This window comes from Biomphalaria glabrata, chromosome 3 (genome assembly GCF_947242115.1).
Source record: "Biomphalaria glabrata chromosome 3, xgBioGlab47.1, whole genome shotgun sequence".
NCBI classification, from domain to species: domain Eukaryota; kingdom Metazoa; phylum Mollusca; class Gastropoda; family Planorbidae; genus Biomphalaria; species Biomphalaria glabrata.
In genome coordinates this window covers 40,725,070-40,751,233 of record NC_074713.1, presented here as the reverse complement: position 1 = coordinate 40,751,233, position 26,164 = coordinate 40,725,070, and the positions used below count along the sequence as shown (strand labels likewise).

The 26,164-nt window shown below is 32.4% G+C and overlaps 1 protein-coding gene and 1 long non-coding RNA gene across 2 annotated transcripts in view; one reads left to right on the top strand and one right to left on the bottom strand.

Annotated features, from left to right (window-relative positions):
- Positions 1-9,602, top strand: part of LOC106078156 (ribosome quality control complex subunit NEMF-like) — a 32,664-nt gene extending 23,062 nt beyond the window's left edge. The window contains exons 25-34 of the mRNA XM_056025088.1: positions 443-480; positions 1,185-1,293; positions 5,268-5,399; positions 6,082-6,250; positions 6,751-6,845; positions 7,555-7,599; positions 8,119-8,222; positions 8,937-8,980; positions 9,134-9,213; positions 9,446-9,602. Of these exons, the coding sequence (XP_055881063.1) occupies positions 443-480; positions 1,185-1,293; positions 5,268-5,399; positions 6,082-6,250; positions 6,751-6,845; positions 7,555-7,599; positions 8,119-8,222; positions 8,937-8,980; positions 9,134-9,213; positions 9,446-9,520 (891 nt within the window). The 3' untranslated portion in view covers positions 9,521-9,602. The remainder of the gene's footprint in view (positions 1-442; positions 481-1,184; positions 1,294-5,267; positions 5,400-6,081; positions 6,251-6,750; positions 6,846-7,554; positions 7,600-8,118; positions 8,223-8,936; positions 8,981-9,133; positions 9,214-9,445) is intronic.
- A 10,532-nt stretch (positions 9,603-20,134) lies between these two features.
- Positions 20,135-23,623, bottom strand: LOC129925378 (uncharacterized). Its single transcript, XR_008777138.1, has 3 exons — positions 22,344-23,623; positions 21,932-22,000; positions 20,135-21,571 (listed from the first exon to the last, which is right to left on the bottom strand). It is a non-coding gene; the product is annotated as an uncharacterized LOC129925378 (long non-coding RNA).
- Between the last annotated feature and the right edge of the window lie 2,541 nt (positions 23,624-26,164).

The window sequence follows — 26,164 nt, the reverse complement described above, 5'->3', positions numbered from 1 at the left end:
GTTGATTATTTCCTCATTGATTTTTACATTGTAACCAACTTGTTGATTATTTCCTCATTGATTTTTACATTGTAACCAACTTGTTGATTATTTCCTCATTGATCTTTACATTGTAACCAACTTGTTGATTATTTCCTCATTGATCTTTACATTGTAACCAACTTGTTGATTATTTCCTCATTGATTTTTACATTGTAACCAACTTGTTGATTATTTCCTCATTGATCTTTACATTGTAACCAACTTGTTGATTATTTCCTCATTGATCTTTACATTGTAACCAACTTGTTGATTATTTCCTCATTGATCTTTACATTGTAACCAACTTGTTATTTCCTCATTGATCTTTACATTGTAACCAGCTTGTTGATTATTTCCTCATTGATCTTTACATTGTAACCAGCTTGTAAGAAAACAATTGTTTATGTGTTGATTTCCTCAGACTGTTAAAAAGGGAAAACTGTCAGCCAAGCAAAGAAGGTAAAGAAACCCCAATATTCCAGCCAGAATTTACAAGGGTTAATGGTTGAATTTTTCTTTACTCTGCTTTTTACAGCTTCCTGCATACAAATCTTTTCTGGGTGTTTTTTTTTTTTACTGTGCTAGAAAAAGTTTCAATGAAGGGAAGTTTATTTTGAAAGCTTTTGTTTTGAACACAAGAGCTGTGGGAAATATAAGATTCTTTCTACAAATCTTCCCATTCTTTACAAACAGAATCTATGAAATCTATTCAGTTTCTCTGTTTTTCTCTTTTTTCTCTTGATGTCTATTAACACAAGTAATACTAGCATATTCTTGTAAGCTCTATATAATGTTGACATTTGTTGATGATTTGTCAGGGAGTTAAGTAATACTAGCATGTTCTTGTAAGCTCTATATAATGTTGACATTTGTTGATGATTTGTCAGGGAGTTAAGTAATACTAGCATGTTCTTGAAAGCTCTATATAATGTTGACATTTGTTGATGATTTGTCAGGGAGTTAAGTAATACTAGCATGTTCTTGTAAGCTCTATATAATGTTGACATTTGTTGATGATTTGTCAGGGAGTTAAGTAATACTAGCATGTTCTTGTAAGCTCTATATAATGTTGACATTTGTTGATGATTTGTCAGGGAGTTAAGTAATACTAGCATGTTCTTGTAAGCTCTATATAATGTTGACATTTGTTGATGATTTGTCAGGGAGTTAAAGAAGGAAAAGACAACCGAGGAAGTCAGCACAGTGGAAAAAGTCAATGAAGTGGACAAGAAACTGGACTCTGATGATGGACTGCAGAGCAAGCCTGAAGATGTAAATGTTTTGCATTTATTGGAGACTTTCATGATTAGGTTTAACCAGAGTAATCCTCTCTTTGTTTACATTTTGATTTGTTGGATTCAATTTACTTGTCATTCTTGACTCAATCTAATACATTCTTGACTTAATCTCATACATTCTTGCAGGGCTGGTCTTAGGCCACTGCAACCTATGCGGTCGCAGTGAGCCCCGTGCTTTCATAGGCCCCGCGCTAATTCTATGTGTGATTATTAATTGCAAAATATATACCATGTCCTGCATTTATTAAAATCTTCTGAAAACTCATAAAAATGTCCTGAAAAATAGACGAAATTGTCATTTGTGGGTATCATTCATTAAGAAAAACGCCAATCCTACGCGCGATTAAAGAAAAAAGGCATTGTCAGCTTTCATGTAATAAAATGTAATAATCGGACAATTTTCCCCCTTAACCGGAAGTTCCAATACTTTATTTACTTTTATAGTCACTGGCATATAAATATGTCTTATGTTGCAAGGTTCGTAAAGTAAAGTTAACTTGATCGCAATTTTGTGCTTAGTAAAGAATGAATTAAATGCAAAGTTGAATTTATTTTCGAATACAAAATCTTATTTCACTTTTTATCCTTATTCCCACCCTGACTAGGCTACGCACAATCAGTTTCGCATAGGGCCCCGCAATTGTTAGGACAATAACCCTAACCCTAACCCTAACCCTAACCCTAACCCTAACCCTAGCCCTGCATTCTTGATTCAAATACATTCTTGACTCAATCAAATACAGTCACATTGACAAAGAAGAGAAAGTGATGTGAAGACATGCAGGCGTTATATCTTAAAGAAAAACTTAAGAAAATGGTAAAGATTTTGAAATACATAGATAATATACGCAACGTCAAAAACACTAAATTGGAAGTTGTATCAAATCTTCTTTATTACCACTATTCGTTTTTAAATGTTATAAGCTGCTCCACTGTCATAGAGTGTACCTTTAATACTTATATCATATTGCTTTTATTTTGCTTTACAAATGGAAGAGTTGAAAAAGATCATTTAGCTGTCTATTTATCCTATAGCTATAAAATACCTTGCTTATCAGCACTTCCTGTAGACTACCTGTTAACCAGATATACACCCCAACAAAAATACTAGCTAATTATAGTTCTCTGCCATAGATGAAAATCTGCAATACAGACTAAACAATACAAAACACATCGTAAACAACTTAAAATTTATTACCATAAATTAGTGCAATGTTATTTAAGAGCACTCATGCTACTGAACTAATAATTTCCCTTAATTCCAAGTATTTTCAGTTGTTCTTCACATGCAGCTTTTTTAAAAGATGTATACTTTGTATAAGCTCTACATAGAGCATGTGCCTTTAGGTCTTTAACCTTGTATAAGCTGTAGATAGAGCATGTGCCTTTAGGTCTTTAACCTTGTATAAGCTGTAGATAGAGCATGTGCCTTTAGGTCTTTAACCTTGTATAAGCTGTAGGTAGAGCATGTGCCTTTAGGTCTTTAACCTTGTATAAGCTGTAGATAGAGCATGTGCCTTTAGGTCTTTAACCTTGTATAAGCTGTAGGTAGAGCATGTGCCTTTAGGTCTTTAACCTTGTATAAGCTGTAGATAGAGCATGTGCCTTTAGGTCTTTAACCTTGTATAAGCTGTAGGTAGAGCATGTGCCTTTAGGTCTTTAACCTTGTATAAGCTGTACATAGAGCATGTGCTTTTAGGTCTTTAACCTTGTATAAGCTGTAGTTAGAGCATGTGCCTTTAGGTCTTTAACCTTGTATAAGCTGTAGATAGAGCATGTGCCTTTAGGTCTTTAACCTTGTATAAGCTGTAGTTAGAGCATGTGCCTTTAGGTCTTTAACCTTGTATAAGCTATACATAGAGCATGTGCCTTTAGGTCTTTAACCTTGTATAAGCTGTAGGTAGAGCATGTGCCTTTAGGTCTTTAACCTTGTATAAGCTGTAGATAGAGCATGTGCCTTTAGGTCTTTAACCTTGTATAAGCTGTAGGTAGAGCATGTGCCTTTAGGTCTTTAACCTTGTATAAGCTGTAGATAGAGCATGTGCCTTTAGGTCTTTAACCTTGTATAAGCTGTAGGTAGAGCATGTGCCTTTAAGTCTTTAACCTTGTATAAGCTGTACATAGAGCATGTGCTTTTAGGTCTTTAACCTTGTATAAGCTGTAGTTAGAGCATGTGCCTTTAGGTCTTTAACCTTGTATAAGCTGTAGATAGAGCATGTGCCTTTAGGTCTTTAACCTTGTATAAGCTGTAGTTAGAGCATGTGCCTTTAGGTCTTTAACCTTGTATAAGCTGTAGGTAGAGCATGTGCCTTTAGGTCTTTAACCTTGTATAAGCTCTACATAGAGCATGTGCCTTTAGGTCTTTAACCTTGTATAAGGTGTAGTTAGAGCATGTGCCTTTAGGTCTTTAACCTTGTATAAACTGTAGATAGAGCATGTGCCTTTAGGTCTTTAACCTTGTATAAGCTGTAGTTAGAGCATGTGCCTTTAGGTCTTTAACCTTGTATAAGCTGTAGGTAGAGCATGTGCCTTTAGGTCTTTAACCTTGTATAAGCTCTACATAGAGCATGTGCCTTTAGGTCTTTAACCTTGTATAAGGTGTAGTTAGAGCATGTGCCTTTAGGTCTTTAACCTTGTATAAACTGTAGATAGAGCATGTGCCTTTAGGTCTTTAACCTTGTATAAGCTGTAGGTAGAGCATGTGCCTTTAGGTCTTTAACCTTGTATAAGCTGTAGGTAGAGCATGTGCCTTTAGGTCTTTAACCTTGTATAAGCTGTAGTTAGAGCATGTGCCTTTAGGTCTTTAACCTTGTATAAGCTGTACATAGAGCATGTGCTTTTAGGTCTTTAACCTTGTATAAGCTGTAGTTAGAGCATGTGCCTTTAGGTCTTAAACCTTGTATAAGCTGTAGGTAGAGCATGTGCCTTTAGGTCTTTAACCTTGTATAAGCTCTACATAGAGCATGTGCCTTTAGGTCTTTAACCTTGTATAAGCTGTAGGTAGAGCATGTGCCTTTAGGTCTTTAACCTTGTATAAGCTCTACATAGAGCATGTGCCTTTAGGTCTTTAACCTTGTATAAGCTATACATAGAGCATGTGCCTTTAGGTCTTTAACCTTGTATAAGCTGTAGATAGAGCATGTGCCTTTAGGTCTTTAACCTTGTATAAGCTGTAGGTAGAGCATGTGCCTGTAGGTCTTTAACCTTGTATAAGCTCTACATAGAGCATGTGCCTTTAGGTCTTTAACCTTGTATAAGCTGTAGTTAGAGCATGTGCCTTTAGGTCTTTAACCTTGTATAAGCTGTAGATAGAGCATGTGCCTTTAGGTCTTTAACCTTGTATAAGCTGTAGTTAGAGCATGTGCCTTTAGGTCTTTAACCTTGTATAAGCTGTAGGTAGAGCATGTGCCTTTAGGTCTTTAACCTTGTATAAGCCTTACATAGAGCATGTGCCTTTAGGTCTTTAACCTTGTATAAGCTGTAGTTAGAGCATGTGCCTTTAGGTCTTTAACCTTGTATAAGCTGTAGGTAGAGCATGTGCCTTTAGGTCTTTAACCTTGTATAAGCTGTAGTTAGAGCATGTGCCTTTAGGTCTTTAACCTTGTATAAGCTCTACATAGAGCATGTGCCTTTACATCTTTTAGAACAAAGTTTTTCCATTGATTGATTTCTTGTAAAAGGAAATCTTCAATGCATGCAATCTATCCTTTCCCACGTTGTGTCTGTAGGTATGAAATGAGCTAGTTCATTCTTTACCATCATTATCAAACTCTATTTGAGTGGGGGCTTGAGAGGCTCAAATTCTCTCTTGCAAAAGCCCTGGACAGAAACCCTGCTGTCTTGCGTATTGCATACGTCACCATACAGGTCAAGAGTTTTTGGTTTCCCAGACTTGTCGAGATAGAGATCAAGTTTTTCCCAGATTTAGAGATGTGTTTTTAATTTCAGTCAAGCAACAAGAAAAAGGCAGATGTAGTTCAGCCTTTAAAGAGAGGTCAAAAGGGAAAACAAAAGAAAATCAAGGAGAAATACGCTGACCAAGATGAGGAGGAGAGAAGACTGAAGATGAAAATCTTAGCTGTGAGTATATTTTGCTGATGGTTTAGAATAACCAATCCTTTATTATGCCTTATAAATCATTGGATCACTAGGACATAAACATCTTATATTTTCTTCTTATCTTATATATTACAGATTACTTCAAAAAAAGATTATAACAATTATTATTTCATGTGTCAATCTAATCATGCATGTTAATAATGACTTAAACTCTGTTAAGTATTATATTATTCTTGTCTTTTCTGTCTTGTAAAACTCTAACTTATACAATGATCTAGCATTTTAATTAACATCTGTGTCTCATATTTCTATCCAGATTCATAACAAGAACCTATTATGTTTGATTAACTTCATTTAAAAAAAAAAAAAGCAAATAGTTAAGGATAACATATTGCATCAAGATTTTAAACTCATAATAGCATAGGGCCATTGGTTTTACAAACACAAAAGAAAAAAGAAAAACCACAACACCCAAACAATTTAACTTTTGTAATGAGAATTAGGTAAAAGAAAAATATTTGTTATTAAGATTTTCAACTCTTTAAAACAAAACAAAAACAAACTTTTTTTTTTCAATTTTCTGCAATTTAAGTAACATATAAAAAAAAATTGTGTAGGATTATAACTACTATGCAATTAATATTAACAATTAATTAGTAGTCATAAACATTTCATGTTATAATTTTGCACTTTATATTTTCAGTCTGCTGGTACTGCAAAAACTGAAGCAAAGAAAAGTAAAAATGCTAAAGAAGAAAATAAAAAAGGCAAAAATGTCAAAGGTCAACCCACATTCAGACCAGTGAGCACTTTGAGCCATGATAGTCAGAAAGACCTTCACCTTGGTGAAAACAAACAAAGTCAAGAAGACAGTGAGTTTCCTTTCTTTTAATTTTTAAAAACAACTTTATTCCTCTCATCATCATTCCATTATCTATTCATTGTTTTTTTTTTTTAGTTGTAGATTCAGACCATCATTCTAATCTACCCCTTGAAAGTTAATGTAGGTCTTCTCTGTATCGAAAGTTTTGAAGGGCTTGACTTTCAAAGCTAGTCTTACAAAGGCTTACAAGTTTTAATTTTAAACTCATTTTATTGTGACCAACTAGCGTTTTAAATATGGCTTTAAAATAGTCTAGTGCTGCTAAATTAAATGCTTCAGACTAGCTGAATTAACGGATTCAATGTAAACTTTTTTAAGAGATGTTATTTAAAAACCTGTTTACATTGTATAAGATTATTACATGTTATAACTTTACAAAATAGGATAGTAACATACACAAGTTGTTCAAATGATTGACAGCATACTATTTAACTATCACGGACAAAATTATTGGTTACCTAAAATAATATTTGATGTCTTTTTCTCCAGGGACAAAAGTTGAATTTGAGAATGATGTAGTAGAAAAAGTGGATCTAGAGAGTGAATCAATTCAAAAAAATGTGGAGAAACCTGTAGATCAACAAGTAAGCAGCTATTTTATAACTTTGTTTAATGACAGCCAACTTGAATTGATTTAATTTGCTTCGACCAGTATTTATAATGGATATCTGACATTTTTTTCTAGAAATTATTTGATTTCCATGCAAACTTCAATTGACCATTAGCCAGCTAAACATACATTTAGTCTTCTCAATGTGCTATGATTCTGTCATTTGTTGAATCAGTTAAGAAATGGGTGGAGGGGAGAAAGAACATGGTATCTGTGTAAATGTTACCTTGATGGCTTTTTAAATGCATTTATTTTAAAAAATTGAACTACTTGAAATCAAACTCATTAGGGGGCCTTCTCAAGCTAACACACTAACCACTGTGCCAGCAAAGGGCTTATGAAAATGGAAGGTTTTATAGTTACCTGTTGTTAGTTTCAAACTAACTCTACACAAAATATAAATGGGACTAATTCAGATTATACCATCACTTCAGTCAAGTACAAATTCTTTCCCTTGTTTGATACCAAGCAAAATAATTAATTACCAATAATTAATTAGCTAATTTAATTTATTTTTTTAAAATTGATTCTTGCTTTGTCAGGTACAATAAATAATTGTGCAAAATTTCAACTTGATGCGAGATTGATTATAGGGGAAATAAATTGTTCAAACTTTTTACCAGACAGACAGAGTGTGTTGATATAAGCATTGTAAAAAAAAAGACTTATTTTTTGTTATTTAGCCATCAGATTCTGATGATGAAGAAACAGAAGTCAACGTCACTCAGGTGAGTTTATTTACTTACCATTTTAGTTCTTTGACTTCAACAATAGCAAACTTTACAACAACTTTATTGGGTTTTTCTAATACATTTTTCAGACAATATTCTTGTTTTATTTTAATAATAATGGTCTTTATTATCCATAAGGAAATTAGTCTTACAATTTGAGCATTACACCAAACAAACATTTATAACTATAGAAAAGAAAATACACATTCACACCTAATTCACTCAAAAGTTACATGTGAAATGTTTATATTAGATAGTTGAATTGTATTTAATAATTTGATTGCCAGGGGAACAAAGAAATGTTCATGTCTGTTTGTCTTTGTAATTGGTGTCTTGTATCTTCTTTGTGTTGGTAAATTCACAAAATCTTGACCCAGAGTCCTGGTGACAATCTTTCTAACTCAGCTTTTTTTTTTTTTTTTTTTTTTAATCTTTCTGACACTTTTAAATTTAAGTTTTTATTTCAATGTATGTGTACTTATAACTCAGTAAATGTATTTCTTTGTTTTATTTCAGGATCAACTTGTACTAGATTCATTTACTGGCGTCCCACACCCAGAGGATGAGTTGTTGTATGCAGTAGCTGTTTGTGCACCATATAATGCACTTACTAACTATAAGTCAGTTGTTTTTTTTTAAGATGTATAACATATTTTAAAATGATACATTCATTCAGTGTTAGTTGTCGTAAACAAACAAAAAGGCAACAGACATCAATCAATCAACTGGCAGAGCAGCATTGCATGTGTCACGGATCTTTGATTTAATAATTTATCTAAGTTTTTTTCTGATTAATACCATTGTAGTTTCTTTTGCTTCACATTTGAGACCAAAAGAAAATCCGCTACCGAGGACAGAGGTAGATAGCGAAAAGAAAATCTTAATCGATGCTTGCCCTGCATGTGGCAAAATGTGTAGGTCACAGCTGGGGCTGTGTAGCCATGGGAAATACTGAATTCCTCATTAATCTTGGGATTTGAAGACAAGCCTTATTATTATCATAAATGAGTACTGTTAAGACTAGTTAACCTCATTGTGCTATCTGGTGGCTATATGCTCTCATTTAGAAAAATACAAGTTTGTCAAGTCATTGATTTTGACACTTGTAACTACTGCCTTGTATGATTTCATGCAGAAAGGTTTTTCCCAACATGCTCAGCCCTCCATTTCAGCTAATTTGAAGATACATTTGTTTGATCTATGTGAAATTTATTTCAGTTGCAAGTGATAACAGACTTTATCTCTTCTATATCTTGTATTCTTGTCAAACAAAATGTTTTGTTCTGTCAGTGCCAACGGTAACTTAGAAACTAACTATATTTCTGTCTGTTTAGGTATAAAGTGAAACTATTGCCAGGTTCTACTAAGCGAGGGAAAGGTAAGTCAATTAATTTCTGAAACCATTTGAGTTTGTCCAGATTTAAAATTATTTTCATACAATTTTTACTTTATTTAATCTCTTAATTGGCAAGCTTTGATTTGTGCATTAATTTGATTTTGATAATTTATTTCTTTACTTTTGTATGATTAGCTGTGAAAAATATTCTAAACATGTTTGTACAAGATAAGTCAACGTCCAGCAGAGAGAAATCCCTCTTAAAGGTTTTAAAGGTAACAAGATTTATTTTATGATCATGTCTATTGGGCTTTAAGAAATGAACTTGTGAAGCTTGTTTGTTAAAGTTTTTTAAGTTCACTAGAAATATTTGTAAAATTTACTGTTTGAATTACTTTTCAATGAAGAATACAAAAGGTATTTCGAGTACCAATTAAGGGTAAAAAGTTGTGTTTTTTTTTCATTTACATTTTCCACATCATTAATAAAAAAAATATTTTTTTTAAGGATTTTGACTCAACTAGAAATTTACCAGGAAAAGTCAAATTAGCGATCCCAAGTGTGAATAAATCCAAGAAATAAGGATTGGATGTGATAATGATACATTTATTTTATTCTTGTTGATGCTGAAAATGAATAAAAAGAAATATTAAAAATAAAATGGAGTAGTCTTTCATTTATACTAAGGAAATTTAATTTACACAGATTATCATTAATCAAAAAGAAAGCACTGTTTTGAATTCAGTTGTCTATAATGGCATGTTTTCTGTATTCTTTCACATTGAAGATTAACTTTTAACACAAGTACACTATTGTCCATATTGTATTTGTGACTAGTTGCACATTTTAGTTTGGGAGGTGTTGTGGCTGAGTGGTAATGCACTTGGTTTCTGAACTTGTGGGTCCTGGGTTCAAATCCTGCTGTAGACTGGGATTTTCAATTTTTGGAATCTTTAGGGTGCTTGAGTCCACCCAGCTCTAATGGGTACCTGACATTAGTTGGGGAAAAGTAAAGGTGGTTGGTCGTTGTGCTGGCCAAATGACACCCTGGTTAACCATGGGGCACAGAAACACATGACATCTGCCCTAAAGACCCCTGGGTCTGAAAAGGGAACTTTTTTGTTATTTTTTTTTTTACTTTTACGTTTTTAGTTAAAGAGAAAGAGAGTAGCTCAATGACTACAGAAACTTGTCCCATAATTCAAAAGAGAACTATTCCAAGACTTCTATACCATGCAGTGGTAAAGATTGGAACCACTTGGACTAATGACGGTATACATAAAATATACATTTAAAAAACAATGAGAAAAAAATATGTTTCGTAAGCTGAACATTGGGACTAGTGAAATTTGCTCTCGTGGAGTGTCACCAGAGACAGACCCAGTCCCGAACTAAGGCCTACGACTCTGGTAACTACAGCACAATTCATTTCAGATATTGGGCTAGCCATCTGAATCCTCCAACATGATATAGTCGCAGAAGGAGAAAACAAAAAATCACCAAAGATTCTTGGATACATAAAATCAAGATTTTCTCCATTCCTGTCAAGTGAATTCCATGTAGCTCTTAACACTTACCCCCCCCCCCCCCCCCATCTAAGATCTAGAACTTCTATTGATGAGTCGTATACATTTTTAAAAATCCTATTGAATTCTCTTAACATACGCCAAGAGCGAAGATGTATGCATTCGATGGTGATATTAGCCAAACAAATTGAGTTAATCAAAGAGTCTAAGGTAGTGCCTATATATTTGTAGCTCATTCTATTTGTATGCCTTTTGTAAATACATAGATAATGGAAATGTTTGTTTCTTTTTTTCTATCTTGATTGTTATGTTACAGAGGTTCTCACACTTTTTTGAACTGGGGATCCCTTTATATAGTCAAAACTTGCAAACGGACCCCTTAGTAAAAAAACAACAACAAACATTAACGCATATTATATAAGAAACAAATGCATGTCAAAAAACATATTTTGTTGATGGAGAGTTGTTTTTTGTTGTTTTTTTTTTTGCGATTATAACTTTTGTTTAAAAAAAAAATATCAATGACTTGGGTGAGGTTGAGCAACAATTTCGATTTCTTGTATTTGTGACGATGCTCATTCCGGGGCACTGAATCCACGCTGTACCAAATACAAAGACGTAAAGCAGTCAACAACTTCTTGACAATGACCCATAATGCAGGATATACATTTGGAATATGTTTTTGTAGCCAGAATTTGTGGTAGGCTTTCGGTTTAAATTCTTCTTTTGTGGATATTTCAATAAGCTGCACCTTCATTAGTATGGATTCATCTGTGATAGGTATTTGAGTTTATCTACGCGCATAAGGGTTCAATACCCAGTCGGGAATATCCAATAAGTGACGAATGCTTTCAAATCTTTGGCCTAGGTCGTCATAGAATAGTTACATAGTACGTAATAGACGAGGGGCGAGTTGATTATTTTTCGAATTATCCAATCGGATAAACTGGCTTTTAGCAAAGAAGTTATTTTAATTGTATACAATTACCATCTTTCTGCGGACCCTCATCAATAGTCTCGCGGACCCTAGAAAGACAGTTTGAGAAACACTTCTGTTAGATTTTAAGGAAGTAGGCTATATAGCGAAGAGCATAACTGGCAGGGGAAGGGAAGCCAGGTGTTCATACCGGCAGAGGCGCCAGAACTTTTAATTCAAAGCGACTCGTAGGCCTATGTGATGAGGTTTTACAGAGGCATTTTTTTTGTTTTTACAACCAGACCTGTATAATAAACCCTCAAAAGAAACGTGTGCTCCTCCACTAAAAAAAAAAAAGTTACGCCCCTGGTTAAAGGAATGCCAAGAAGTTCATTTCAAAATGTTTATGTAATATAGAGCTCTTGTTAGTAGTTGAGTGTTCTTACTTTAGCTTCTGCTTCTAATTGTTTGGGATTTCGTTTAGAATTGTTATCTCACAGAGAGAAGAAGGCAATATAGATCTAGCTTTTAAACTAGTAAACAAACAGAATTTTGTTTCGTCTATGACAGTCTATGTAGTTGTTGGCTTTGAAGGCTGATCTAAATGTCTCACTTAACTCTTGTAGACCACACAGCATTAATTTGATAATCTCTTGCTTCTATGTGCCAACTTTGATTCTTGGCAAAATGAAAACAAAAATATGATGTAAAAGTGTGTGTCTGAGTGGAAAGGTGGGCCAGAGCAGCGCAATGAAAAGAATTAACTTGGAACACAATTAAATTGTGGCTTGTTATTATTACATTTTACGATCTTGATCTACATAACTATCCTTAATAGATTTTTTAAATTATAGGCATATCTAGGCCTAGCCTATCCCGAAGCAGTTAAATTTAATAATCAATAAATTAAACAAAACTCCGCCATAGCACGGTCCCTAGCCCGGCTGAGAAAGGAGGAGGATTGGGTGTAGGGCTAGCTTAGGGGGGGGGGGGGCATTTTTTTTCCAAACACTAAACCTAACGCCCAGTAAACCCTAACCCAGTGGCGTCTCTAGGGTCGGTGTCATCCGGTGCGGCTAGATCAGGGTGTCCCCCGCCATCCATTTATCCAAACTTTTCCCAATAGACACTATCGTTAATTTTTTTCATTGAACCAATACAGTTAGCTGATTACCAACTTTCATCGATTTTTGCACAAATGTAAAATTTGTCAATTCTATTTCAAAATCCCATTTTTCAATAGTTATGCGTGTTTTACAATGTATATTTATTAACATCATCTAAACATGTTTCCTTTGTTAGACTTTTAGACCGAAACGGTATAACCATGGAACTATACTAATGGAACACCAGCTTCGAGTTTTTTACAAAGCCAAAGAGAGTCGAAGTGCCGTCGCGCATCATTTTTGCGCATGGTGCAATGTGGAGAAATCCATGATGATGCCAAAGAAGAGATTTACTCCGTCAGTCCCTTGCAATGGGTGTAAAACTTTCGTACGCTCTATTTGATTAGATGTGTAAAAACTTCATCCATTTTCTGACTATCTGATATAATAGATACAATTTTCCCGAATAAGAGATCGTCACAAAAGTTATTTTTTTCGACCACCCTATAAAATGCCACATTTTTTCAAAAAAATAGAATCTAAATTCCGAAAATACAATCTTTCAGTGTTTCTGTGTTTGGTTTATTTACACTAAATCTGGATGAAGACCTGTCTACCGTTCCTCTAAATGCGTATTTGTTACGATATACTAAATTGCACGAAATAAAAATAAAAATAGGAGGCCTAATACAGTTTTGACACTCCAAGCTACGCATTTCTAATCGTTTTTTTTTATTATCGAAAGGACTAGGCTATAGGCATACACGTCTCGTGGGAAACAAAGAAAAAGTTCATCTCGGTAATATTGTAGCCTAAATAAAATGACAAAAAAAAAAACAACTATAGCCTAATCTAAAATGAAATAGATCTAGAGCTAGATTTTCTTGGACGAATGATACAAAATAAGTATAGGCCTAAATAATAAGTCATAGTCATATGAATCTGATAGATCTAAAACAAATACTGATAGTCATTAATTAATTAATTATTAGAATTACTGGACTACCAACTGGGTATTTTTATTGCCAAAATACAATGTATTTTATGTGCATTTATTAAAAACAACAACCAAAAATTAAGCGTTCGACGCAACTAGATCTAATATTAATAATATAGATTCTGGTTCTAGATCCAGAAAGCTACTTCTGTAATTCAGTTTTCTAGTTTAATTCTAGTTAGATCTAGATGTCTAGACCAGTAGATCTAAATCTAACCAGGGTTTTTGTCATGGAATAGATCTATAAACCTGCAGCCGCCTACTGATCACGATATCAGATATGACAGATAGTGATACTATTGATGAGATACTCTCTCTACTTCTATATATAGCTATGCGAAATTCCCGGATGTTGACAGTTTTCGACTCGCGGGAAAAGTGGCGACGCCATTTTTCATGTTTATATTTATTAATTTATGGGTGCTATTGATTTAAACTAAAGAATGAAGAACCAGTCAGTATATGAAGCATTTTGGACTATTTTTTTTATTTGTGAATATTTTTTTTACAATAATTAAAAAAAAAATTAATGAAATTAAAAAAAAAAAGTGTTTTTTTTAATTTGGCCGAACTTTCGTAAAAAGTTCGTTATTTTGTAGCTCTAATACATGCTTCAGGTTGTTTTGTCATTTAAAAAGTTTGTTTATTCTGGAAGATAATTTAATTGGCCGTAAGTTGAGCAAATTTCATTGTAATATGTTGGTATATGCGATTTTTGTCTAAATTCCTGTGAGGCAACAAATCATGACAAATGTGACTTGTTTTAAAAATGGCGGCAATTGATCAGACCTCGATTTTTTTCAGTTTTGGCAACTGACTGCATCCAAAAACCATTTTGTCAAATAATTTTTTTATTTACTCATGTTAAACTTGCATTTTCTTATTAATTTAATTTATTCTGCTTCCTATAGAGTCGATTAAGTCTTTTCTATTAGCATTTTGCTCAAGCATGTTACATGTTAAAAGGCGAATTTATCATTACGGTCACGTGACAACAATGCACTATTTTAGTCTGTAGTCAAGTGTAAACATTAAATTAGATCTAGTATCTAGATCTACATTTCGTTATGAAACTGATATTTAAATCTTGATCTAGATCTACTTAGATCTTGATCTAAATGTATATGAATCAAATTACTGCTCAAACAAAATGTAGATCTTAATATTACTTGATCTATTTTATTATTTTTTTCTATTAAATACTTAATACTAAAATAGCTCAGTAGCTCAGTCTTGAGTCTACTCTACTCTACTTCTCGGTGTCTCACTCCTCAGTGACACTTGAGACTTGACACTCAGTCTCTACTCTAGTCAGTCTAAGACTAAAGTCTAAGTCTAGTGTCCCTAGGCTAGTCCTCTACCCTAGTAAACTCTAGTTATTTAGATCTAGGTGAGAGTATGTCTATATATAGATATCTAGATCTCATCTACTAGAATCTATTTAAATTGATTTTAAAGAATTAGATCTAGATCTAAATCTACTACTAGAGACACTGGGAGAGTAACTAGATTTATCCATGTATTTATAATTTATTAGTCTTCTAGATGATCATATATCTAGGCTACTATCTATTCTAGGGCTTGGGCTAGATCTATGTGCTTATTATAAGTATAGTGAGATGACTTTTAGTTTCTAACTTACTAGATCTAAATTACTTCTAACTAAGCTTGAGATCTTGATATATTTCCAAATCAGTCATAAATATAGAATCTAGATCTATACTCTATACTTTTGTCCTAGGACAATAGCTATACATTAGATAATAACGGACAATAAAGATTATTATTATTATTATAACATAATTATAATTTAGATCTAAAAGTAAAGTAAAAGATTTTAAGAGATTTCTTGTCAATCTAAAGTAATTTCTAGAGTAATCTTAACTAAGATGAAATTAAATTACTTATATAGACTTTATTATATATGGTTGCCTGGTATGCGCTCTTGATTTGTCTAAATCTGTCAATGGTCCTTGGTTCAAATCCTCATTCTGTAATAGTCTATACAAGCCTGAATGGTCTATTGACTAATTCTAGGTACTAGGATAATTATATTGAAGATACAAATTTAAGTCTTTACATTATGAATAACTTATACTTATGCCTATGCATATACACTATAAAGTTTTAGGTCTACACTTTAATAATTTCATATATTAGATAATGTCATGATGTGCGAAGCTCTTAAGAAGGTCACAAACATGAGTACATTTCTAGTCATAAGTAAAGGGAAGATGACACTCATTATAAAGACTCAGATTTGAAAGCTTGTCAGAAGAAATCAATAAATATTAATGCTTTTGACACTTTTGTTACCTTTCTAAATTAAAGTTATAAGTCTTTGTTAGATGAGTTTTAATTAGTTATTTAGCCAGCTTATAAAAAATGTATTTAAGTATTTCTTAATCAAGATAATTTAATCACTATCATTTTAGATATATAATACTACTAAATTTTTAATCTTTCAAATTTTTCACTTATTCAAAACAATTATATTATCAACTTAAAAATTTAAATGTATTGTTACCGGGTACTTTAATAAAAGAAAATGATTTCATAAATTAAAAAGAAAATTAATACAAAAACAAAGACTTTTATCATGTTGAAAATTAAAAAAAATAATTATTTGTTTTTTTTTACCTCTATATCATATGTGATAAATATTTGTGAAATGAACACTTTGTTCAAAATGATGTACAGATAATTTGTCATAAGAAAGTTTGTAAAATCTGCTTTAATAAACTAATTATTCTTTTTCTTCCTCATTATTATGTTGGAGCGCTCAGATGGTTAGACCAATATATTAGATAGCTGCGCAGTGGTTTCCAAATCAGGTAGCTCTCCGGTGTCTTGTTTGGACCTCGTAGTAAAGAATGCAGTTTTTAAGGATATGGTCAGCACTCTCTACATGGGCAGATTTTCCTAGTTCCATTTTTAAGCTTCTGGAATGTATGTTGTCTCTTTCTGTTGTGTCCGATTCTGAGGCCAAAGATTAAAGGTTGATCTTGTCTGGGTATCTTATAATAAATGATAATGCTAGGCAGTGTTGTCTTTTACAGGGTCACTGGTTCGAGCCTTGGTTGGCGCAGTCCCTTATTTTCGTCGCATTTAATTCACTACTTTCTCTCATTTAAAAAACTTGGTCCCTGGTACTGCTATTCATTTATGTTTAATATGTATGTATCATCATTTGTTTCAGCACCTAGCTTCACTTCTATATTTATCTTATAATAGGCATCATTTTTCTTGTGATTTGGATGAGGGCTTGTCTATTTCTCATTTATTTTATTCACTATTAGTTTCTTCATTTCTTCTGGATAGAGTGCGATGTTTAATTGTGTGTTTGTTCTCCCACACTTGCATATTGTGTCAGCCTTATTATTTCCTTCTAGTTCTATATGTGCTGGTATTCATTGAATTTAAAACATTTTTTTTTTTATGCTGTAGTTGTTGAGCTTTATAAGTGCTGCCCTGAGTCATTTCGTGTACGAGGGTGTTTTGCTAACATGGTAGCTGTTAGTAGTGCTTCCCTTTCTGCTCTGTGGCTGTCAGAGAGCTGTCCAGTTATAATGGATTTTTCTAGTTTTTCTCCATCTGGTTATTTGATGAGTATTCCAGCTTCTCCATTTGTGATGGTTTTATGAAATGAACCATCCGTGTAGGTTCTGATCCACTGATTGTTAGGCTAACGAGTTTGTAAAACATAAACATAATGGAGTTTGAAGCTTTTAGTGCTGAAAAAAAAATATAAATAAGCATGGCATGTGGCATATATATACATATAGCAGCACAAAGGTACCAATGTTTTTGAGAGGCAAGCCCAGAGGAGGAGTTGAAGCACATACCCCGACCAGGTGCCATTGCCACCAATGATCAAGTGATTACATGTCTGCCCACATATTGTTGGGGATGTGACACCAGGTAAAAATACTCTCTTGACAGCTCAGCTCTTTTTATGGAGAGCCGAATAGCCACAGTGGATATTAGACTAGTACCTGGTTTCAGCTATGCGATGGTGCCAGGTGGGGATCAGTGGTTCAAGTCCTCCTCATGGCTTGCCTATGTTTCACTGTTGTTTTTTTTTACGTCGCCACATTCCCACAAGTTTAAAACTGTCAACATTCGGGAATTTTGCATAGCTATATAAATTATAAAATACAGCTGAGCCTATTGCAATAATCTATTAAATCTATTATCATTTGAAAGCTAAGAACAAGTAATTCAAAGTATTTTTAACAAAAACATGAAAAAAACATTATATTATATTATTATAAAAATAAAAGATTATAGTTTTGAATTTTTTATTACAAATTAATATACATAAACTTTGTAAAACAATATATCATACTTTTATTGAACACTTCCTGAACTTTTTTCTGTTTTTTAATTTTTAGATATACACTCAAAATTAGCGAAATGGTACGCATTTTCATTCAATTTTCATAAAACCTCACTTACTGTAGTGTTAAGTGAAAACGCGTAAAAAAAATTGTTAAAAATTAACCGTTTGTCATATAGCAATAATTTATATATCATTGGAAAGCTCAGGGCAAGTGCTTCAATTATCTGTTATCAACATTTTGTTAAAATAGAAAGATAAGAACATTTTATTACAAAAATAAAAAAATAATAACCTCATATGGAGTTGTTTAAAAATTAAAAAAAATTTTTTATAAATATATTATAAAAAACAATAATATACTTTTATTAGGCACACCCTAAGCTTTATTTTGATATATAAATTATAGCAAAGTGATAAAAATTAGCGAAATGGTACACATTTTTGTTCATTTTTTCAGAAAATCTTGTGCCATGGTTTCCCATTACTTCAATGTTAAGTGAAAACGCGTCAAAATTTTATGTATTTTTTTATCTACTGGACGCATAATAACATTCTATACCTCATTGGAAAGCTCAGAACAAGATCTTTAATAATATATTATCCAAATTTAAAAAAAAAATTTTCACAAAATTTTGTCACATACCTACTATATAATATAATATAATGATCTACATCTAGATTTAGTAATCTAGTAGATCACAGTAAAACTCAATGTGTACTTCCGACTTTAGTTCAACAAGTCTACTCCAAAGTATACTAGTAAAGTCACAAAGTGTAAAGGATCATTATATATTCAAATAAAAAATTTATAGGCCTAAATGAATCGAATAATCAGTCACTAATTTGACTAATCTAAATTATTTTTTAAACGGCAAGTGTTATTGATGACTTCTGACTTGTAAACGAGTTGCAGAGATTCTAGCTTTTATTTTTGATATTTAGATAAACGCAAGTACCTAGAGGAACAGAGAGAAGGACCATTTAATATAAGGCAAAGAAGTAAGATGTTTATAATCCATCAAACTCACAGAGGACTTGTGTCGGCATTTCATGCATTTACAGAAGCTACAAACTATGCTACAAAAATGATAGGCTTGTCTTTGATTCCTAAGACTTATGAGGAATGCTATGTTTCCAGAGGATTCTCAGCCCCAGCTGTGACCTACATATTACGCCACACTGAGCACAGGCATAACCATTGTCCACCTGTGGTAGAATGTTGTTTTTTTTTTTGCCATCTACCCTCGGCAATTAATTTTCATTGGTGTATACCACACCTTTGTAAGTGACCTCCTGCTGTCTCGTTCTGAAACTGTATGCAACCAGGTGCTCTCTTATTCTATGTCAGTTAAAGTAAGTTGGCGCCTAAGCATTTCTGTGGTACCTCTTTACGTGCATATCACATGTTAGGCAAATGGTTTAGCCTATCGGAATGCCATTTCGGAAAGTATAGGTGCTTAAAATGAAACTCCAAATATCTGGACTTCCAGTTACCAAGAAAATAAGCTTAGGATTCAAAGAGACGACACTGGCATTTCAGCTAAGACGATCAGTGAAATTAATAGCAACTTTAATTGCAGTCCACCAAACAAGATAAAAAAAAAACAAGTGTGGCTTCAATAGCATTGATGATATTTAGTTTACTTTTATCTCATTTACTAGTATTACTATTTCATTGACTATGGTTTTTTATTGTCAAATAGGCATAAGTACATGTAGTAGTTCCTGCAATTTGATGAAAAATAATAATTAAATTGTGTATAGTCTATATACAAATGTTTATAAGAGATCACAGCTTAGCTTAATTTACTTAATATTTTAAAACTATGATTTTGTGTTCTGACTCTACTCTAAATAAATTATATTTTATTTTAAGAATGCAAAGTTGGAAATTCTGTTCTGATGAAAAAAAATTATTAAACTAAAGTAGATGTTTATGGTTCATTTGTATTTATTTTTAAATTATTTATTCATTAAAAATTAATTGCTCATTAACATTTACTTGAAGTAAAGATCAAAAACACAAATTCAATACATGATCAGCTCCCAATTCAAGCAGATCACAGCCCATCACTTAAATGTATTTATTGTCAATTCTACAGACTATTCATTTCAAAATGTTGCTTTAAATTGTTATATGACACAATCAAAGTACTGGTACCTCACATTGATGTAGGACTAAAGCAGCTGAAATAATGACAAATTTTCATTCACTAACTTGTACTGTCATTTATTATCAGAAGTGTTAAAACTAATGACCTGTATATATAATTGATTAAGCAGGAGCATCAACAAATCTTGAACAATAATTGTCTACAGAAAAACTTTATTCTTATCCAAACAATATACATTTACAATGTATTTAAACAAGTTAATTTATACAAATCTGTATGGCCTAAAGATTATGGTGTATTTTGAGCATTGTATGAATACCAAGTTACATTATTACATGAAAATAGTGTACTCATTTTTTAAATATTCTGGGTAATAAAAATTAACAACTAATATGATACAATAAAATTGAAGCATTATTCAAATAAAAAAAAAAACTTCACTCAAGATCTATGTGAACTCTATGCTTGAAAAAAATCATTTTGAAATTAATTTAAAAAAAAAAAAAATTATGGTTCTTTAGTCAATGGAATGATAGCAGCAATTATTTAACAATTTCATGATTATCCATTAATCTCAATATACTTATAACGGAAAAATAATTCATAAGGTTTAGATACAACCATTTGAAATAATGATTATAATTTTTTTCTTAATTTGCTTAATTCAAATCTAATATAAACAAGATTTCCTCTGTCAAGAAACTTATGAGGGAACAACATGCATGTTCTTCTCAGTAAGTTTTGCAAAGGGAATTAAGAATATATGATGTTGCTTTTTTTTGCCAACATTTTAAACCTTCGCACCAGGTTTTAGTTTTAAGGAGAATGCACCATATTTTATGTTTACTTTTGATAGATTCTTATTTTAATTTTAAAAAAGTAAAATTTCCCTTACATATCTTGCAATCTATGGGGCAGATGATATAAAGTTTATCAGTTTCTGTGCCCCATGGTTAGCGAGGGTGTCATGTACCCAGCACAACAACCAACCACCTTTTGAAAAAAAATCCCATTTCAGACGTCACAATCTATAGGGCAGATGATGTTAAGGTCATTTGATTCTTTGGCCAGTGCATCATGTGGCCAGCACAACAACCAACCATCTTTACTTTCCAAAACGAAAGTCAGCTACCCATTAGAGTTAGGTGGACTCAGGGGCACCCAAAAATCTAAAAAATTTTAATCCGAGTCTTCACAGAGATTCAAACCCATGACTTAACCATTCAGCCATGGATCCCCAAACTGCCTTTACTTATTCCTTACTATTGCCATGTATCCCTAGCCTTTTAAATTCTGAAATTGAAAATCCCAGTCTTAATTGAACCCAGGAACCCTCAGTTCAGAAGCCAAGTGCTTTACCACTCATTCACTGCACTCCCTATTGTTTTAATGTGGCTCAGATTAATAGTTTTCAAGTACAATATCAAACAGATTTAAAAGAAATACTAAATCCAAACCTGTTGGCTGAATGACAGGATATACATAAATATGTATAGAGCTTACAGTATAATATATATATCTTAAATTAAAATTGGTCCAAGACTTTTATTTTGCAACATGATGGGATTTTCCTTTCTGGTGGTGCTATGCAGGAGTCCAAGAATCTCATCTTTTCTCATAACAGAAAGTTATCTAGTTATAAAAATAAATAAAAGGATTTAAAAAAAATAAAAATATGTGTGACATATGTGTTGACCATGCTAAACGTATATATGTTATTAAGTATAATTATATAATTTTGCTATTCTAAAAATAGTCTATACCTAAAAGGAGCTACTGTGTTAATGTATAGACATGGCCCTGACCTTAATAGTTATGAATTATTACTAAAGGTGAAGGCAGATATTCAGTTAATTTGATGGACATTGCACTCATCTAAAAGCAACTATAACATATATTATGATTTACATTTTCATGGAAAACTAGTTTTTCAAAAATACAAGTACTTCAGCTTATGAGAAAAGTGCATAGGGAAAAATTGCAGTACCTTACCTTTAAGAGGTGCAACCAATCATTGACTTGTCAGGAATGCATGCCTTTTTCTTGCATTTCCAAACATAACTGTAATTATACAATTAGGCATAATGGCTAATTTCTTTTGAAAACATTAAAATTAAAAAATAATATTATTAAATTGAATACATTGTTGTATCAAACATACAAATTATCAGACATAATTTTGCCTAATTTCATCTAACAGTTTATTGTAAAGGAATGGCCTGCACAACAGCCAAGTATATTAGGCATTCATGAAAGATGAATTTGCTTAAGAGTGTTATAAAAAAAAAATAGAGAAAAATGTTAAATTCCATCCCCGATATTTGGATGTTGCTTGACCATGAAAATCACACTTCATAAAACATCTTTTAGATAACTAAAATAAAAATTGTATAGTAGTACTTACAATAAATATTGAATGGATGCCAATATTATTAATGTCTGCCCAGAGAGTAGAAATAGTATAAGTATGATCCTTGAGCCATTCTGGTACATCATCAGAACTGGTTGGCATGGTTCTACTTGTTAATAACTGAAACATTACAAACATTTTTTTAAATTTATAATTTATCACAGACTAGAATAGAAATGTTGCCAGGAAAAATACCAATGGTTAGAATGCACCTGATGATACTTTTGTAGCCTTAAAATGCACCAAAACTTCATTCATTAAATCTGATAAGAAACATATATGTATCACACAAGTCCAAGTTGATCAGAGTGTCATAGCAAATAATTAACTAGATATGAGAGTTTTATATTAAAGTGCTGAATTTCAGGGGATAGATCCAACTTGACACCACATCATTTATTATTTCATGAACTCATGGGTCTGGGCATGGCATGGAATGGGAACTATTATTTAATGTATGGGGTGTAGGCGAGGCATGGATTATAAATTGTCTTGTATAGATTAGATTGGGTAAAACTTCCCATCGAAGGTAACTTTTACTGATAGATCTGGATCAATTATAAATTTATGGGATCTAGGCCTGCATAAATTTTATCTTTTATTTATATATTTTATGTACATAAATAACTAGTCTAGATTCTATAATTATATCTTAATAATAATTTTTGTAGATGTCATATAATATCTAAAATATTAAGTATAGATCAGTAGATTTAGAATTTTAGCTAGTAAATATTTTTATATTCCAAATCTAAACTGGATCTATATATTGTATATCTATCTAGAATTTAGATCAGTAGATTTAGTATTTTAGCTAGTAAAATACTTTTATATTCTAAATCTAAACTTGATCTAGATCTAATTATTCTAGAAGCTTAGATCTAGAAGACTAGTTGTCAAGATTTGACTACACTATGGCTAAGGCTAATGCACTAGCTAAGTAGGCCTACTAGATAGATCAAGAGACAGAGTACTAATAGTAATAGACTCTTGCCTCGTTGGGCCTCTCAAATCAGCTACAGACTTTAGAGACAATTTAGGAAGGTGAATTTCGATCCAATTCCAAGATCTACAAACTACAGGTTAGAGTCTAGCTAGAGATGCTAGATCTAGTCTAGAAGGCTGATCAATTAAAAATAAAATCAATCATTTCTAAAGTTTGTAAAATTATATTTTATAGATCTAATCTATCTATTTATAATATAGAAATCTATGTCTACTATTTTAATATTTAAAATGATATGGCTGATGATATTAATTATTTTAATAGAGACATTGACATACTAATCTAGATTATTATTCGAGATGATGATGATAATCAACTGGTAGAGCTATAAGTCAGTATAAACTATAATATAATCACTGCATTCGTTTCATTCACTATCTGTATCAATAATCATGTGATGTGAAAGTGAAGTCTAGATTTAGATAGAATTGATAGATTATAAATCTACTTTCTACTATTAAAAAGTATTATTATTATAAATCTACATCTACTAATATTAGTACAGGTACTAGATCTACAGGCAATACACTATTGATTATAGTGACTATAATTAGGCCCCTACCGTCACTATACACTAATACTAGTAATACAGTTACAGTATAAGTATAATACATTATACAGTCTATAGACTATAGTATAGTCTATAGTCATAGTATAGTCATGATCGATAGATCTAGAGTATTCTAGAGTTCTAGACGTAGACTAGATCTATAAACTGTTAACATTCATATTGATCTCACGTATGGTCTAGATCTAGAGAAAATAGAGTGGAAATCATGACTTTATTAGATCTGTTGAGTTATTTTTTAAAAAATATCTTTTAAATAGATCTAGAACCATATTCTAAGTCTGGGTATTGTAGATCTAGATTATTCTAGATATAAGAGATCTATAGATAAGTTCGGTTTTTTAAAAATGCGCATTCGAAATTTAAAATACCCAGATTTAAGTATTAATATACCCATATTGGTAGGCCGCGTTAATCATTTATTAGATCTATTAAAGCATGTCTATATAAAAGATATTATTATAAAAAAAAATATATTATTATATAAAAGATATAGTTGTGAATATTTACTAAAAAAATTAAAATAATGAATTTTTTACTTTTGCCAATTAACACTCTGGCTGGCAAAAAGGATGACTCCTCAATACTGTGAAAAGACGATAACTGCATGAGTTGGTTTGGAATTGTATTTTGTAAGACTAACTTTAAAAAAAATATCCTTTAAGAGAATAAACGAAAAAAGGTTTGTCAGAAGTAAAGCTGGCTGGACTACGCAAATAATGGACCAGCCTCTCTCTCTTGTTAAGAACATTGGTGACCGGGAAAAGTGGAGGATTTAGTTACGCGGGACAGATGATAATGATTTAATGTACATAAAAAAAATCCAGATTTTGTGTAAAATACCCAAATGTGAAAGTACTGAAAACAGCTATTTTAATGGGGTGGCCTTAAAAAAATAACTTTTGTGACGATCCCTTATTCAGGAAAATTTTATAAATCACAAAACATTGTGAGAAAATGGATGAAGTTTTTAGAGATCTAATAAAATAAAGCGTAGGAAAGTTTTACTCTCATTGAAGGTCAGTCCAAGTGACTGGAGGAGTAAATTTCTTCTTTTGCATCCTCCTGAATTTCTCCATATTGCACCATGCGTGAAAATGATGCGCGACGGCACTCCCCTAGTAAAAACTAGGAGCTGTTGTTCCATTAGTATAGTTCAATGTTTCTCAAACTGTGTGCCGCGGCACATTAATGTGCCGCCGAAGATTTGCAGGTGTGCCGCGGGAGTTTTTAGAACGCCACACGTGCAGCGTTACACAGGTCTGCCTACTATTAAATTTTGATTTTACGTTGCGATGACATCTCCACTTGCAATGACCAGTAGTAGTAGTGGATCTTTCCATTATGACGGAAAGGGGTGTTAGCTATTCAGGCTATGGAATTGTCCACTATACATATATTATTATAATGAATAAAATGTTGGCCGCCTTAGCAGACGCACAGCAGTTCTCGAATTGGTAACGATAATAATAAGCGATGTGTTTCAAGTAAATTGGTTAGGTGTATGCTAATAATAACAAATTAATAATAAGCCTTATTCATTTTTATCCATGGAGAAATACGTTAGCAAGAATGAAACTGCGAAAGCGTTAAATGAAAAGCAAGGAACCAAACGAAGGTACAAAGAAGATTACACCAGATATGGTTTCATATCTTCTGAACCATTGCCATTCTGTCTGATCTGCAATGCAACTCTGTCGAATGAGACGCTTGTTTCAAGCAAATTGAAGAGACACTTGGAAACTAAATATCCAGCTGTAAAAGCGCAACCAAAGAAATACTTTTGAAAACATCAGGGCTCAACAAAATAAACAAGCTAAGACACTTACGAACTACCTAAAGCTGCCAGAAAAGGGATTGATTTCAAGTTGGATTTTCTATTCTTGACGAGATCTGGTGGTTAATGTGACGTTTCTCTCTGATTTATTTGACAAATTAAATTCAAGGACCATCGGAAACCATCATCACTGCATCCTCAAACTGAATCATTTGGTGAAAAATTGTCTTTGTGACAAAGTAAGATCTCGAAAGGAGTCTTCGACTGCTTTCCTACTTACAATGAATGTGCTTCAACTAAAGAAATCACCCCCGAAATTCTGGACACTTTGACACACTTGCAGTCAGCATTGTGGCATTAATTTTCAACACTTGGAAGTAATGAGAATGGATGGGTCAGTTATCCATTTGGAAACAATGAAGCTACAAATTTGACAACTGAAGAAGCAGAGAAGCTCATTGATT